A 16,262-nucleotide genomic window follows, 5' to 3' on the forward strand; every position below is an offset into this window, starting at 1 on the left:
ATTATTGTCTAACAGAAATATAAAGTGAACCATGTGTGCATTTAAATTTTTCTAGGCTTCTTTAAAAAAGACCCAAGCTAGCTCAATTAACGGCACGTATTCCAATGTATCCAAAGTAATATCATCTTCACCATATAGCCAATATGAAGATTGAGACTTTTGTTTGAATTCTCTCGTTGCTTAATTCCTAAATGCTCTGCAACCATTTTCTGCAAACTCTTCAGCTCTGCAAAAAGTTTATTCCTGCCTAGTAAACCAGAGAGCGAGTATTGGGGCTTTCTGACTCCCAGAAAGCCTGAATCATCTGAAATGTTGACTCATGAGCCCAAGGTGATTGAAATGAAATGTGAACCAATTTTGCCTTCCAAGGTCTTTCCGTTTCCACTTTACTCTCTCTTCTTCCTCCGTCTTTTTTTTTTTTTTTGGTGACTCATTCTCTTAGCATGTTTGAGTTGCAGCAGGCAGAGCCCCAAAACCTCTTTTGGAAGAGCAGATCCAAATGTCTGGCCCTAGATCCACAGATCATCTAGCCTAGCTGTTTTGTTGTTTGGTTTCTATCTCATTCAGAGCCTGCAGTTTAAACTGGGAGTGAGCCTATAATTGTCAAAAAAATTAAAAAAGTTGTGTTTTTTTTTTTTTAAAGTGGTTTGGGAAGTTCGAAGTTTGAACAAGCTAGAATCCTTCACTACATTAAAAAAAAGTTCCTTAGGACCAATTTCATAGCCTAGTTAATGCTTCCACACTGCTTTTTTTCCTTTCCGGGGAGGAAAGTTTCCACCCTCAGGTCCCCAGGATAACGCCCTTCCGGTGGCTTGCTAACCCCAACCCTCCAGCCGGGAGCCCGCCCCCTTTTGCAGTTCTCTTGCTACAGATTGACATCCAGCCGTCGCCAAGGCAAGACCCTGTCCCAACCCAACCCAACCCAACCCAACCCAACCCAACCCATCCCATCCCGTATCTACTCAAGGCGGGTGGGTGGAGTCCCTCATCCCCCCCAAGACCCGCCTACCTGGCCTTATCAACCAGTAAGAGAGAAGTAAGATAATCACCACCCACCCCCATCTTCTTCCCTTTTTACTGGATAGGCGAGCTGCTCATCTTCTCCACTCAGGATTCGATTGGTCCTTCCTCTCCCGCGCCAGGCCCTTCCCTTTCTGCCAAGGGAGGGCGAGTCACGCCAAACTGGGCGGAGAGTCTGCTGGCCTGTCTTCTTCGCTCGTCTGGGCGGCGGCGGCGGCAACTGGGGACGGGGCGGGTGGCGCATCGCGGGCGCGGAGGCAGGAGGAGCAGCCTCATTGTTCCGGGAGCCGTCGCCACTGCAGGTCCTTCTCCTGGTCGGCCCGGCCCCTTCGTCCTCCCCAACCCCCACAACCGCCCGCAGCTCCGAGGAGCAGCGGCCCCGCGGTAGCAGCAGCTGCAGCATCCTCTCCGCCCGCCAGCCATGGAAGACCTGGACCAGTCGCCCCTGGTCTCCTCGTCCTCCGCGGACAGCCCGCCCCGGCCGCAGCCCGCGTTCAAGTACCAGTTCGTGAGGGAGCCCGAGGACGAGGAGGACGAGGACGAGGACGAGGACGAGGAGGACGAGGACGAGGACCTGGAGGAGCTGGAGGTGCTGGAGAGGAAGCCCGCCGCCGGGCTGTCCGCGGCGCCGGTGCCCCCCGCCCCCGCCGCCGCCCCCCTGCTGGACTTCGGCAATGATTACGTGCCCCCTGCACCCCGGGGGCCCCTGCCGGCCGCGCCCCCCGCCGCCCCCGAGCGACCGCCGTCTTGGGACCGGAGCCCCGTGCTGCCGTCGGTGCCCGCGCCATCCCTTCCGTCCGCCGCCGCCGCCGCCGCCGTCCCGCCCTCCAAGCTCCCGGAGGACGACGACGAGCCTCCGGCGCGGCCTCCCCCGCCGCCCCCGGCCGGCGTGAGCCCCCAGGCCGAGCCCGCGTGGACCCCGCCCGCCCCGGCGCCCGCCGCGCCCCCCGCGCCGCCCTCCACCCCGGCCGCGCCCAAGCGCAGGGGCTCTGTGGGTGAGTGCCGCGCCCCGTCCCCGCGCCCGGTCCCCGCGCCCCCTCCCCGCGCCCGGTCCCCGCGCTGCGCCCCCTCCCCGCGCCCCGCCCTCTTTTGTGTGCAGCCCCCGCCCCCAGGCCTGGGGCCCGGCCTCCTCTCCGCCCCGAGGGGGCTTTGTCTGCAGGCGTCGGGGCGTTGGCGCCCCCCCCCCGTAGGAGGCGGGGAGAAGGGTGGGGCGCACTGGGAAGACGGGGTGGTTCTTCATTGTCTGGGTTTTCGGGGAGCACGTGCAACCCCAGCCCGCTCCCGCCATCTCCCCTCGGGTCCGGCGGCCCCCAGCGTCCCAGAAGTTAGGCACCAGCCCTTCACGGGAGCCGGGTGTGTGTGGTGGCGCTGGGGCGATGGCTTCTTCGCGCTGGCGTGGCTTGGGAGGTGCGGCTGGGAAGGCCTTGGCGCCCCCAGCTTAAAGAGCTGCGGGGCCTGGTGAGATGGTGGCTCTAGGCTAGAGGAAAAGGGGCCGCTCGCCGCGGGGGCGGGGGCCGGCTTCCTGCCCCGGGCCTCCCCTCCCGGCCTCCCCTCCCGGCCTCGAGGCTGGGTCTCCCCGCGCGTCTCCCTCCCCTCCTCCTGGAAGCGGTGGGAAGCCTGCCGAGTGGAAAACGTCCACTTGGGCCAGCTGCAGTGCAGCAGAGCGCCTCCAGTGGCGTGTTTCGGGGAGAATTCGGATGGAGAGAATCGTGGCCGAGCCCCGCCGCCGCCCAGCGCAGCTCGGGTGTCTAAGGTGGCATCTCCCCCGCCTGCCAGACCACGCCGGCGAAATGGGAGATGGGCTTTGAGTTCCGGGAGGGCGGGGAGCTCACCTGCGGGGTGAGCGGAATTGCCAGCCGTTCACGCAGGCCGCTTAGCCTCTTAATGCATCAGAGCTGAGTCTTCATGAAATGGCAAAAATGGCAGACGTTCTTAAAGAAGAGAAAACTTGAGGATACCTTACCAGGACTTGACTAATGGAACTGGTGGCAGGTGTACCCGGAGCTTTAATGAAATGTTTTGAGACAGACTTTTTCATACATTAGTTAGAAATGTTATTTTTATATTTATTTTTTTGCAAGTATACGTTTCGGTTGACAAGAATATGTATGATCATCAAGATAGTTTCCAAGGCTTCGCATTCATATTAATACTTAATTTCATGTTGTTATTACGTATTTACTTTTAGGAACAAGGTTTTATTGCCTTACTTGCCCTGGGAAATTATTTTGTAAGAGAAAAAAAATCAGTTGGGTAAGAGATTGAGAATGTGTTTTATATGCTTATTGCGAAGTATTACGTTGCTTTGGGACCTACTGTTTCAGGAACATCGAGACCTTTATATATAAAGGTCAATCAATGGATCTAACTGCCTGCCGATAGTTTTTTTTATAACCTTGTGGAAATTTGGAGATGGCTTCTTTTCTAAAGAAAGAATATCAGTGAAGTAATTCATCTTTTTCTTTAATTTACTCTTCCACAATGGGAAAAATAAACTAATTGTAATGTGTTTTAGTAACGTTTTAAGATCTACATAGTCCAAGGCACTACGCAAACACTAATTACACTATGTATCTTAGAAGATGAAATGTAAAAAACTTTCCTCTTCCTGTTTTTGTATAGAAAGGACACAATTGAAGGAAACTTAAGATCGAAAAAATATAAAGTAATTATCGCATACTGCAAGCGTAATGATTGACAAAAGCATGCTAACATGTCATCTTGTATTTCTGCACGGGAACAAAGAATTCTGTTGCTTTGAACTTGGGAGTTCAGGAGGCAGCAGCATTTCTTTGAAGTCTTGACTGTTACAGTTAAGGTTAGAAGACAAAGGAGAGAGAAGATATTGCCTACTCAGGAATTCTGTATAATTAAATATTGATTATTCTCATGTGGAAGTTTTATTTCCTTTGCTAAATGTAAAAATAGTTATTGTGATTATGAGTGGTTAAACCACTTTGGTACATCTAGATTTCATAATGAACTGAAGAGTTTTCTCTTTGATTGATCCTACTAATGATTAAGGTACCTTACCTTACTAAGATACAGCCACTATAGTGGGGTTCATGGTGTGGCAAAAGGGAGCCAGACGTCTTCTCCATGGGAGGGATATACACATAAAAAGCACATAACTAAAGGGCTTGGAGTAGTGGTATGAGGAAAATAAACTGCAGGATGAGATGGTAATAAATGAAATCTGTGGGGCCCTTTTTAGTTTAGGTGATGCTCAGATGGTTTTAGCTACAGAGATCAGAAATATTCAAGTAACTGTTAGAGCAGAAACCTTGAGGTAGAATGAACTTGTCAATTAGTAAGACGAGAGAGAAAAACCTGTATGTATATGGGTGTCACATGAATATAATTTGGGGCTTCCCATAGGCTATGATAAAAAAGTTTGGCTTAAAAATAGTTTTATTTCAGATGTACACTGTAAATAATTATGTTTTGGAATGAAAATACAGTTTTGAAGAGTCAGAGGGACTGCAGACTGAAAGGAGTGAGGATGAAAGGAAGTGAGCAGTATGAGGAAAGAACATGGTTAGAAACAGACTTAATAACCTACCTGGGATATGGCTTGTAGATCCCCAACATTGCTACTTGTCTAAGTTTTTTGTTATCTCTGATTTCCTTCAGTAAGTTAATAAAATTTTATTGTTTGATATTGTGCCTGGAACATGTCCATTGAAGTGCATAGTGATTGACGTTGGGACTAGCACATCTAACATGGCTATTTTTCTCAGAGGAATGTGACTTTCAGTTGAAAAGCTGGTTGGTTAGCTTAGCCTTTCAGGATATGCAAAGGAAATTCTAGATAGAAATTGATTTGAGGAGTGGAAGCTTTATCAACAAAGATGATTGTGAGTTGATATCTGGGCATGTTCTGAACTAACATTAAGACTGAAAATGTGTGGTAGATCTGGATTCTGAAGATTATCGTATACAAAATTAAGGAATTTCAGTTTTATGGTTCTGTTTTAATCCACATCCAGCCATCCAAAGTTGCTCTTTCTTTTAGTACCTTATGTCATGAAACCAAGAGTGTTCTGTTTCATTATGGTTATTTCTAACGAGTTATTTGACTGTTTTTCATTTCTTTTCTATTTTACTGCTTTCCAGATTGGGAAGTCATAAAGATTATTAAACTGAGGCATGACATCATGAATGCAGTGTTAATAACTGACAAAAATTCAGAATAGGTTGGAAGGAAAACTGACTGAACTCTGTTAAAGCTTTTACAGTACTCACCAGAGATCAGTAGGGTCTGAACTAGTTCATTGCTAGTTCTTTTGGTGAAAATGTAATAGATGAGAAGAATGTAAGAGACTAATTTTTAATTGGTTGTGAATCTCTTCAATTTTATAGTTGGGTTACAGAGAGGGCTTGTGACTCAATCAATTAGTAGGACTTGGAGACTGTAGATATAAATACAAGGAGAAGAAAAGAATTTGACAGGCTTCACCCCATTCATAAAGAAAGGCCCTACTATTTCTTAGCATTTTCACACTGAGAACCAAGCCTTCCAACACATAAGCCCTTGCAGACACACTCTGAGATTACTATGAATGCATTCATGCTATATATGCTACTTGTCTGTTAGTAACTAAGTTGTCTTGGTTATTAGGGAAACTAATGGTTTCATTGTGCTTGTGTTCATGTAACTCTTACTTAAATAATAACCCTCAAATGCAAGATTATAGAGGCTGGCACAATTGTAAAGTGCTTCCTTTAAATGAAAAGGTGAAAGTTTATCATAAATATTTATGTTTAGGAAAAGAAGTAGTGTATATGGCATCCACTGGGGATTTTTGGTACATACTCTCCAAATGTGAGACTACAAACAATAGGCCTTACTTGTTTACTTAATGTTGGACCCAAAGTATAAGGATAGTGATGCTAGCAAAAAGTAAAACCTGTGAAGTACTTCTTTTAAGTGAAATGGTGAAAGTACTGAAAAGATATTCTGAGAGGAAAGAGAGGCACAATATTAATCTAGCTGTTATTGCAGCAGATTGTTAAAATTGTTCTGTTTTTGTTGTTGGTCTCTTGCCTTGCTTAATTTGTTACTAAACTTATATATGTATAGGGAAAAGATAGAATACATCCGTTGAGTTCATTATTATCCCTTCCACTAAGGGTCTTACAATAATCCTGCGAGTAAGGGGGAACTACTGTGCTGTATTTAATGGGCTCTGTCTTGTTACTTTCATTGATTTATATACCTTTTTATGTTACAAATAATGTTTCTTGGGAAAACACTTATATGTATTTCTTTAGGACTACATGCTGCTTGCTGTTACATATTTTTTTAAGTAGAATAACTAGTTCAAAGGATATTTTTGCATTAAGTGTTAGACAATGTCAAATTGTCCTACAGAGTTGTGGCAACCTATATTCCTATGAACGTTATGTTAAAACTACCCTTTTCCTTATGTCCTGACCTTATGTCACACAGGGTATTGGTAAACTGGTAGTCAGGCAGGTTGTACTTTTAATTTGCATTTGCATAATTTTTGATAGGCTTATGTGTGAGTAAATTTTTTCTAATTACTCTTTGAAAGTTTTTTTCTACAGATGTAGTATCACTTGAGCTGTAAGCTTTTTTTATTTTTTTGTCATGTTCTTGTTGATTTGTTATTTGTATTTTGACCATATGGTGACTTTTCTGTGCATTTTTTAAAAATTTAGTCAGATTTATAATTTCCTTTATGACCTAGAGAAGAGGTCATTGAATTGATTATCTTAACTCCTGTCTTGTTGCAGTTAAATACAACAATTAATTTTGTGGGAATTGATAAACTTTTAGTATCAGTATTAGATATTTTCCTAAAAATACAATTTTTATTAATATATACTTTTTTTGGTTTGTGTGTTGGTGCTGGTGCTTGAATACAGGGTCTGGGTGCTCTCTCTGAGCTTTTGTGCTCAAGGCTAGTATTCTACCAGTCGAGCCACAGCTCCATTCTTGGCTTTTTTTTTGGGTAGTTTATTGGAGAGAAGAGTCTCGAGACCTTTCTTGCTGAGGCTGGCTTTGAATTGTGATCCTCAGATCTCAGGCTTCTGAGTAGCTGGGGTACAGGCATGAACTCCTGGTACCCTGCTTTAATGTATAAAATTTTAAACTGATATTTAGTGAAATACAGGGTTTTAAAAATAAATACTAAGTATTGTAGTCTATTGAGTTATGAAATACTTGAAATACTGCATTTTACAGTTGTTTGACTCTCTTTTCATTGATTATAGCCTAGAAAAGAATGGTAAAGATTAAAAAAAGTTGCGTTGAGAAAGGAGAAACATTTTTTTTATTCCCTTGGAAGGAATTGTAGCTGCAAAAGGTTGGATATTTATTTTTCCTCTTTGTTTTTCTTTCTCTTTCTTTCTTTTTACTTTATGTGACCCATCAGATTTCACAAATCATTATTTCTGCAATGACTGTTCTCATTCTGGAATTGCAAACAGATACAGAAAGTTTATATAGTTTGTTCAAACCACTTGTGGTCATTGTATGATATTATTTTCTTTTAATATATGTAGGGCTGAGTATGAGGACAAGAAAGGATGAGTGCAGATAGTGAAAGACAAATAGCAGATGAAGGAAAAGACGCAAGCCCTGTATTATAAAGCATATTCTGTTCTCAAAACTAGAGATGTCTAGTAGTTGTAATATCAGACCAGTCACACATTTACATATCTACTTGTGTGAAAGGAGGACCTTAATTGGGGCTACTGTTGTTCTGGCAGTGTTTTTCCTATGCTATGGCTTGATATATTATTATTACATTCATTTATCTTCAGTGTTCCGATGGCTCTACATGGAGCTGACCTAAAGTGTTATTTTTTTTTTTAAAGCTACTGTGCATGCTTTTGAGCTCAGAAAATTAGAGCATTAGCTATTTTTATTCTAATATTTCTTCTAAACAGGTTATTAAACCTATCATCTGTATCCCTTTCTGTCTTTCAAACTTTTAGGTCTGAACTTATCAACACCATCATTATTATATAGGACATTTTATTAATTGTACTAATTCTGATATTTTGGTTTTTAGACAGAACAAGTTCATCAAAAGTTTTAAAAGATGCTTTTGCTTTGCATAAAGGGAATATGAAAATTAGAATTAAAAGATAAGTGCTTCATTGTGCTATATTTTATAGGCCAATACTACCCATCTATCTCTATGAAGATAAAGAGCAGTTAAGGTATCACCTTTGAATAAATACTGAGATAATTTCACCTGCCAACATATGAACTATCCTCACTGAAACTTGTGTTAGTAAAATATGTTTCAGGGGCTGTAGTTAAGTTTAGTATTGATGGAAGAAAGTGTGTATTTTATTTTGCTAAATGAACTTAGGGTAAAACGGGGTGGGGGGGAAGGGGGACTTAAACATAGAACTTTATTTAGTTTGTTCACATTCTCTTACCTCTATTTTGGGGGATTATGTAAAGTATCAACAAAACACAGAATGTGTGCAGTTCCTTCATTTAACTCCATTCTGATGCTACCTATCTGGAGATAGCATCAGATCCCCTAGGTGAAGGATCATTAGACTGATCCTTAGTTCAGAAGCTAGTCCCAAGTCTGGTTCTCTGGAATTTTTACAGGCTGGGCTACAAATTGGTGTTTCCATGACCCTTTCCTTGTGTTTTGTTAATTTAGAGTGACTCATAAAACTCAGGGAAATATTTATGCTTACCCATTTATTTTAAAGGGCATTATAAATAGTACAGATAAGCAGATAAAAGATTAATAGGCCAACGCTTACTGGGATGAGACAAGGTCTGCCTTTGCCTTCTCCAGAGCATCACACTGTAGGAACTACATCACACATATTCCTGTGTAGAGGTTCTTCTCTGAGCACAGTCCTTTTGGATAATAGGGTCATCGCGTTGACATGCTTGATTATATCATAGACTCTTAATTAGACCTTCAACTCCTTTCCCCTCTCTGGTGCTTCTTGGGTGGGGGATGGTAGGACTGTAAGTTCCCATCCTCTGAGTATTGGTCTTTTCTAGTGACCAGGTCTCATCCTGAAACTACCCCCAGCCACCAGTTGTCTCATTTGCAAGCAAACAGCCAGGTGGCTTACATCTGTAATCCTAGCAACTCAGGAGGCTGAGATCTGAGGCTCATGGTTTGAAGCCATTCTGGGCAGGAAAGTCTGTAAGACTATTTCCAATAAACTACTCAGGAAAAAACCAAAAGTGGTGTTGTGGCTGAAGTGATAGAGCATTATCTGTTTTTTTTTTTTTTGGGTCCAGTCATGGGGCCTGAACTCTGGGCCTGGGCGCTGTCCCTCAGCTCTTCAGCTCAGGGCTAGCGCTCTACCACTTGAGCCACAGCGCCACTTCTGGCTTTTTTCTTTTTGCTTATGTGGTGCTGAGGAATTGAACCCAGGGCCTCAGGCATGCAAGGCAAGCGCTCTACCACTGAGCCACCTTCCCAGCCCCTAGAGCATTATCTTTGAGCAGAAAGAGGCTCAGGGACAGTGCCTAGACCCCAGGATCAGAAGGAAAAAAATGCCAAAGTTTTAGGCAAAAAGATGATGACATTTTATATGTATTTACATGTATATGTGGGACTGGGCTCTGTCCCTGAGCTCCTTTTCGCTCAGTGCTAACACTACTACTTAAGTCACAGTGCCACTTTTGGCTTTTTCTATGATTAATTGGAGATAAGAGTCTCATGGACTTTACTACCCCAGCTTGCTTCGAACTACAGTTCTTAGATCACACTACAGTTCTTAGATCCTGTATAGCTAGGATTACAGGTGTGAGCCATCTGGCTGACCATATGTATTTAAAAAAATAAAACGACAAAACTTTTTTTGTCATTATAGTTCTAATAGTCATTAATCAACCCTTAGCTGATCCTGCAAATTCCAAAACTTGATAAATTTTTCAATATGTATTTTGCAAATTGTTAAGGATCCTTTAAAACATAACCGCAGTGCCCCAAAGTTATTTAATAATAATTGACATCACCTGTATAGTCAGTGTTTACATTTCCAGTTATTTTGTGAATGGCATAAATTGGTCCTTGGGTGTGGGTTTCCTTTTTTTTTCTTCTTTTAAACTTTTTGCCAGTCCTGGGGTTTAACAGGCCTTTTCTGTTATTACTTGGAGATAAGTGTCTCATGGACTTTCCTGCCAGGCTGGCTTTGAACTATGATCCTCAGATCTCAGCCTCCTGAGTAGCTAGGATTACAGGCATGAGCCACCAGCACCACACCTAGAGGTCTTTGGGTTTTTTAGTTTAAAAAAAAATTCAGAATCCAAGTAAGATCCTATGTGTTACAATAAATTGTTTTTAATCTGAAAATATTTTAATCTGAAGGAACTCTTGTTTTCATTCAAGCTACAATTTGTGAAGCATGCTCATACACTTGTCATTTTAATGTTTTTATTAAGATAGAATTTACAAAGCTAGGTGCTGATGGCTGCTATAAACTTATCTGCTCAAAGGCTGCTACCTAAGGATGGAGGTTTGAAGCCAGCTGGGGCAGGAAAGTCTTATGAGACTTTTATCTCCAATTAACCACCAAAAAGCTGGAAGAGGAGCTATGGCTCAAGTGGTAGAGCGCCATCCTGGAGCAAGCTCAGAGACAGCATCTAGGACCAGAGTTAAAACCCTGGGATTGACATACATACACAAAAGATAAAGTTTACATTCCATTGAAAGCATAGACCTTAAAGTTTTAACAGTTTTTTTTTTTTTTTTTTGGGTCCGATCTTGGGGCCTGAACTCTGGGCCTGGTTGCTGTCCCTCAGGTCTTCAGCTCAAGGCTAGCATTCTTGAGCCACAGCGCCACTTCTGGCTTTTTTTTTTTTTTTTTTTTTTCTGCTTATGTGGTGCTGAGGAATCGAACCCAGGGCCTCAAGCATGGAAGGCAAGCGCTCTACCACTGAGCCACCTTCCCAGCCTTTTTTTTTTTGTTTTTTTTTTTTTAAATATGTATGCTCAGCCCAAACCCTTGTCAAGATATAGAACTTTTTCTTATCCTAAAAAGCTCTGTTTAGTATTCTAAAAAGTTCTTTTGGGTCCTTCAGTCAGTTTATCAGTTCATATCATGCATTATGCCTCATCCCCAGAACAACCACTATTTTGATTTTTTTCCAGAGGAGGTTTTTTTTTTCTTTTTTTTTTTGTCATTGGTTGTGTAGCTTGAACTCAGGGCCTGAGTGCTGTCACTGGGCTTTTTTGCTTAAAGCTTATGCTCTACTACTTTGAACCATGTGGCCACTTTAGGTTTTGATAAGAGTCTCACAGGGGACTTGTCTGCCCAGGCTGGCTTCCAACAGTGATCCTCAGATCTCAGCCTCTTGAATAGCTACGATTCCAGGTATGAGCTACTACACCTAGCTTTTTTTCTTTTTAAAGCATCACATGAATGGAATCATAGTAATAGTCATTTTGTATGTGTGTCTGGCTACTTGCATTCAAATGTGATGCTTTTGAGATTTATCAGTGATACTACAGGTGTCAGTAATTGTTTCTATGCATGCACATTAGTATGTGTATATGTATGCGTGTGTGTTTATATCTTAATGTGCGTGCACACAGATGTTTTGTGAGTGGAGTCCTAGTCTGCAGCTTTCCTGTTTTATTGATAATTTTTTTGATGAATGAGTTTGTTTCAATTTTCAAGAAGTCTTTTATGGTTTTGCTACTGTGTATTAAGACATCTTTGTTTGCTTCAAGATTGTAAAAATACCCTAGATGTTTTATAGTTTTGCCTCTTTTAGTTGAGAGAATGAAGTCTTCTGGGCTTAGAGTTTTCTTTATGAGGTTTATATTACAGGCATACGTTAAGTGCAGGACTATTTTAGTTTCCATTTCCCTTTGTGTCAGTTTTGGTAATTGATACCTTTCAGAGGACTTGCCTGTTTCATTTTCATGAGTGTTTTGGATTTTGTACATTTCATCTTGGTAAGTGGACATTAAGGAATGTGTCCACTCATCTAAATTGTATAATTTATTGCCAAAAATTTTCCTTACTATTCTCTTAAGTAAATATTTAGAATTGTGATAGTTCTATTTTTTATTTCTCATATTTGCTTTCTCTTTTTTCTTAATCTAGGTAATTTTTATTTCTATGGATCCTTTTAAGAAACCAACTTTTGCATTAGTTGTTTTGTTTTCTATTGTCATTTTTCTTTTTTGGTTTTTTTGGGTCCGGTTGTGGGGCCTGAACTCGGCCTGGGCGCTGTCCTTCAGCTCTTCAGCTCAAGGCTAGCACTCTACCACTTGAGCTTTTTTCTTTTTGCTTATGTGGTGCTGAGGAATCGAACCCAGGGCCTCGAGCATGCAAGGCAAGCGCTCTACCACTGAGCCACCTTCCCAGCCCCTCTATTGTCATTTTTCTATATAATGGAGTCTTGTTCTTATTTTTGCTACTTACTTTCTCCTACTTATTTGGATTTTATTTGTCCTATTTCTAGTTTCTTAAAATGGGAATTTGAAACTTTGATCTTGAGTTTTCTGATAGTATTTAGAGCTATATATACCTTATACCTTATTTTTGCTGCCTCCCACGTGTTTTCACTATCATTTGACTCAGAATATTCTATTTCCCTCATGATAAAGCTGTGTATCCTTTAGAATTAGCTTAATTTCCAAACATGAGGAGTTTCCAGATCTTTTTTTGGTTATTGATTTCAGCAGAATTCACGGGGTTAGGGTGTTAAAGAACATAACTACATGATGTAAAATCATTTAAAGTTTATTGGAATTTGTCTTATAGCCTAAGAAATACCTTTTTAATGAATCAGAATTTTTATTTTATCATTTAAATTAAGCACATTAACTTTTACTTTGCTTTGGGGAGGCATATTTTTACAAAATTAAGGGCAGGAAAACAGAGCTATAACATAGGACTGAAAACTTTTCTGTACCAACTGAACTGTGTATTATATACATAGGAATTTTGAAATTTCTTTTTACTTAAATTATTTTATATTTCTATTGAAATTGATCAGAGCCATATGGAATAAATCTGAGTAAAACAAGCCCACTGCATGTGCTCATTGATTAATTTTATGTCCATTTCTAGTAACAATTGTTGAAATTAAAAAATTTGTGAGCCTGTCCCCCTTTAGTTTTTGCTATGTGTATTTCTTTTCTATATTTCCCTCTTGTTATTCTGCCAAATGTATTTGTAGACGCCTTTATCACCATTAAATATCTCTCTTTATCTCTGGTAATATTTCCACACTCCCACCCCCCTTTTTTTTTTTGCCTGGGGCTTGAACTCAGGGCCCCAGTGCTGTTCCTGAGCTTCTTTTGCTCAAGGTTAGTGCTCTTCTACTTGAGCCACAGCTTCACTGCCAGCTTTTTTTTTTTGTAGTTTATTGGAGGTAAGATTTCCTGGCCTTTACCGCCCAGCCTGGCTTTGGACTGTGGTACTTGCCTCTGAGTAGCTAGGACAACAGTCATGAGCATGAGCTACCTGTACCCAGCTTCATATTCCTTGTTTTTGATTTTATTTAGCTTGCCATTAATATGTTAGGTCCACATTTCACATCATAAATTCTTTTATGTTCTCTTTTGCTTTTTTGTCTGTTTCAGGCAAATATCTTGAAGGCATAGCATATAGTAAAGTTATCATCCCATGTGAAAACCTCTGTCTTTTCATTGGATCTACTTACATTTAGTGTTTTTATTAATATGAAGTATGTTTAAATTTTGATTTTCCTTTGACCCATCTCCTTTTTGCTCTTTATTGTTTCCTCTTTTTTTCTTTATTTTTGATTAGTGGAGTATTTTTTAATAGTCAGACTTAGCCTCCATTGAGGAAGATAATGTATAGATTAACTGTATTTATTTATTTATTTATCCAATCCTGGGCTTGAATGCAGAGCTTGGGTGCTGTCCTTGAGCTTTTGTGCTGAAGTAGTACTCTGCGCTTTGAGCCATGGCTCCCTTTCTGCCTGTTTGGTAGTTAACTGGAGTTAAGAGTCTCATGGACTTTCTTGCCTCAACTGGCTTTGAATTGCCATTCTCAGCCCTCAGTTTCCTAAGTAGCAAGGATTACAGGCGTGAGCCACCAGCACCTGGCTACTCTTTTATTTTTAAGAGGGAGTTTTTAATAATCTACCAAGAATGAACACTGTATCACTTTACATCACACTGTATCTCTATATATTTACATTATAATTGTACAAAGGGGTTTCAATTCACCATGTCATTTTATGGATATAGTTCATCTTGATCATGTCGTTCCTTCCATTGTTCCCCCCATCACATTACAGTTCAGTATACGCCTTTAACCTTTTGTACTTTTGTTGTACATTTTGCTTATATATGTATTATAATTATTTGTGCATCAAAATAAATTATTTTTCTTATTTGATACATGAGAATAAGTTCTTTTATATATCTACCTATGTATTTGCCATTTATTCCAGTCTTTATTGCCTTATGAAGAGCCAAATTCCTAAAATTCCTATCAGCTATGATTTTCCTTCAATTGGAAGAGCTTTCATTCCTTAAAGTGCAAGTCTCTTTTTGTGATAAATTCTTTCATCTGCTTTCTGAAAAAATACTATTGTTAACTATTTATGGAAGGAACAGCACTGGGGTTTGAACTTAGTGTTTCATGCTTGCTAGGCAGCTGGTGCTCTGTTGCTTGAGTTCCATCCCATTTTGCTTTTGTTATTTTTCAAACAGGATCTAACATTTATGTCCCCACTGGTCTAGACCATTATCATTCTATTCATGTTTCCCAGGTAGCTGGGATAACAGTTGTGCCCCACTGCACAAAAGTTTTTATTGGTTGAGATGAGGAGGAGGGGCGCAGGTATTGTCTCAGGAAATTTTGTTTAGGCTGGCCTGAAACCTTGATCTTCATTTTTCCACTTCTGATTAGCTAGGATTATAGGAGTCAACTGTAACTGGCTTAATCTTTAATTTCTGATGAATACAGGGAGTTCTTTTTATTTGCTGCTGTTACACTGTCAATGAAGCACTGAGTTAGCAATAATAAATCATCGCTACTATGGGAAATACAGGATTAGGTTCCAGTGAGCCTTTTGTCATATTTTCATTAGCCAGTCATCACATAAATTTGTTTTATGTGTGTTTCTACTTAATGATGCTTTATTTAATCTGTAATTAACATTGAACTCACTATATTCATACCTGAAAGAAGCTTATCTGACATACTTCTTTCTCTGTATGATTCACAGGTTGAAGTTAAGAACATTAGATAGCTGGTGAACACTATTGTTAGAAGCCATTTTAAGCAGAGTAATCATTAACAAAAGCCCTCAAATTAGAAACGTCGTAAGAAATGGAGAAAGGGACCTTTATAGCATGAGAGCTGAAACAAGAAGGCACAAGGTGGTTGCCTTGTCCTACCTCAGTGAGGTATGGGCACTTTGGGAGACTCAGACGTTTGCCTGCTCTGCAGGTCTGCATGTTTCGGAAAATAATATACTTACTGGTTTTGGGGTTATGTATATGCATTGAATTTGGAGTTAGAAATTTGATGAATAGGTAGCTTTGCAAGTAAGGAAATCAGTGAATAATGACAATCGACTAAATATAATTCTAGATTGTTGATTTTTAAAAATCTTTCATTACCTTTAGACTTTTCTTTTCCTTGCAGTGAGTGTTTATATCATTCTTAATGTTTTTCTCCTCTGGTTTTTAAAGTTATTTTGTGTTTTAGCAGTGGGTGTCTTTCTGCTGCTGTATTTATTCTGCCTAGGGTTCATTGAGCTTTTTGGATCTGTGTGTTATTTTCTACATACCAACTTTGGTTGAATTTTAGGTATTTTATCTTCAATGTTTTCTTTTTCTTTTTCTTTTTTTTTTTTTTTTTGGACTGATTGTGGGGCCTGAACTCTGGGCCTGGGCGCTGTCCCTCAGCTCTTCAGCTCAAAGCTAGTGCTCTACCACTTGAGCCACAGTGCCACTTCTGGCTTTTTTCTTTTTGCTTATGTGGTGCTGAGGAATCGAACCCAGGGCCTCATGCATGCCAAGCAAGTGCTCTACCACTGAGCCACCTTCCCAGCCCACACTTGTTTTCTTTTAAGGGAGTTAGTGCAATTATTTTAGCTACTTGTCTCTGAAGTCATTGGGTCTGTATTCATCTTTGTTTTTCTTCATACTGTTTCACTTTGAGTAATTCCTGTTAATTTTTAAATTTTATTTATCAGTAAGTTTTTTTTTCTATGTAGTTTTACTAATGTTTTCACTGGGTTCTTTATTTTTATAGCCTATAGTTTTCTACCAAGACTACTC

At 40.7% G+C, this 16,262-nt stretch overlaps 1 protein-coding gene across 3 annotated transcripts in view; it reads left to right on the forward strand.

The window, feature by feature from the left end:
• Window positions 1–1,175: 1,175 nt before the first annotated feature.
• Rtn4 (reticulon 4) overlaps window positions 1,176–16,262 on the forward strand; it is a 57,431-nt gene continuing 42,344 nt past the window's right edge. Inside the window, exon 1 of one of the 3 annotated variants that reach the window (XM_042691140.1) lies at window positions 1,176–2,019. In XM_042691140.1, coding sequence (XP_042547074.1) covers window positions 1,442–2,019 — 578 coding nt within the window. In that variant the 5' untranslated portion in view covers window positions 1,176–1,441. The remainder of the gene's footprint in view (window positions 2,020–16,262) is intronic. The other 2 variants (XM_042691136.1, XM_042691137.1) reach the window with 2 other exon arrangements.

Source organism: Dipodomys spectabilis, unplaced genomic scaffold, assembly GCF_019054845.1.
Source record: "Dipodomys spectabilis isolate Male_0828 unplaced genomic scaffold, ASM1905484v1 ptg000141l, whole genome shotgun sequence".
NCBI lineage: Eukaryota > Metazoa > Chordata > Mammalia > Rodentia > Heteromyidae > Dipodomys > Dipodomys spectabilis.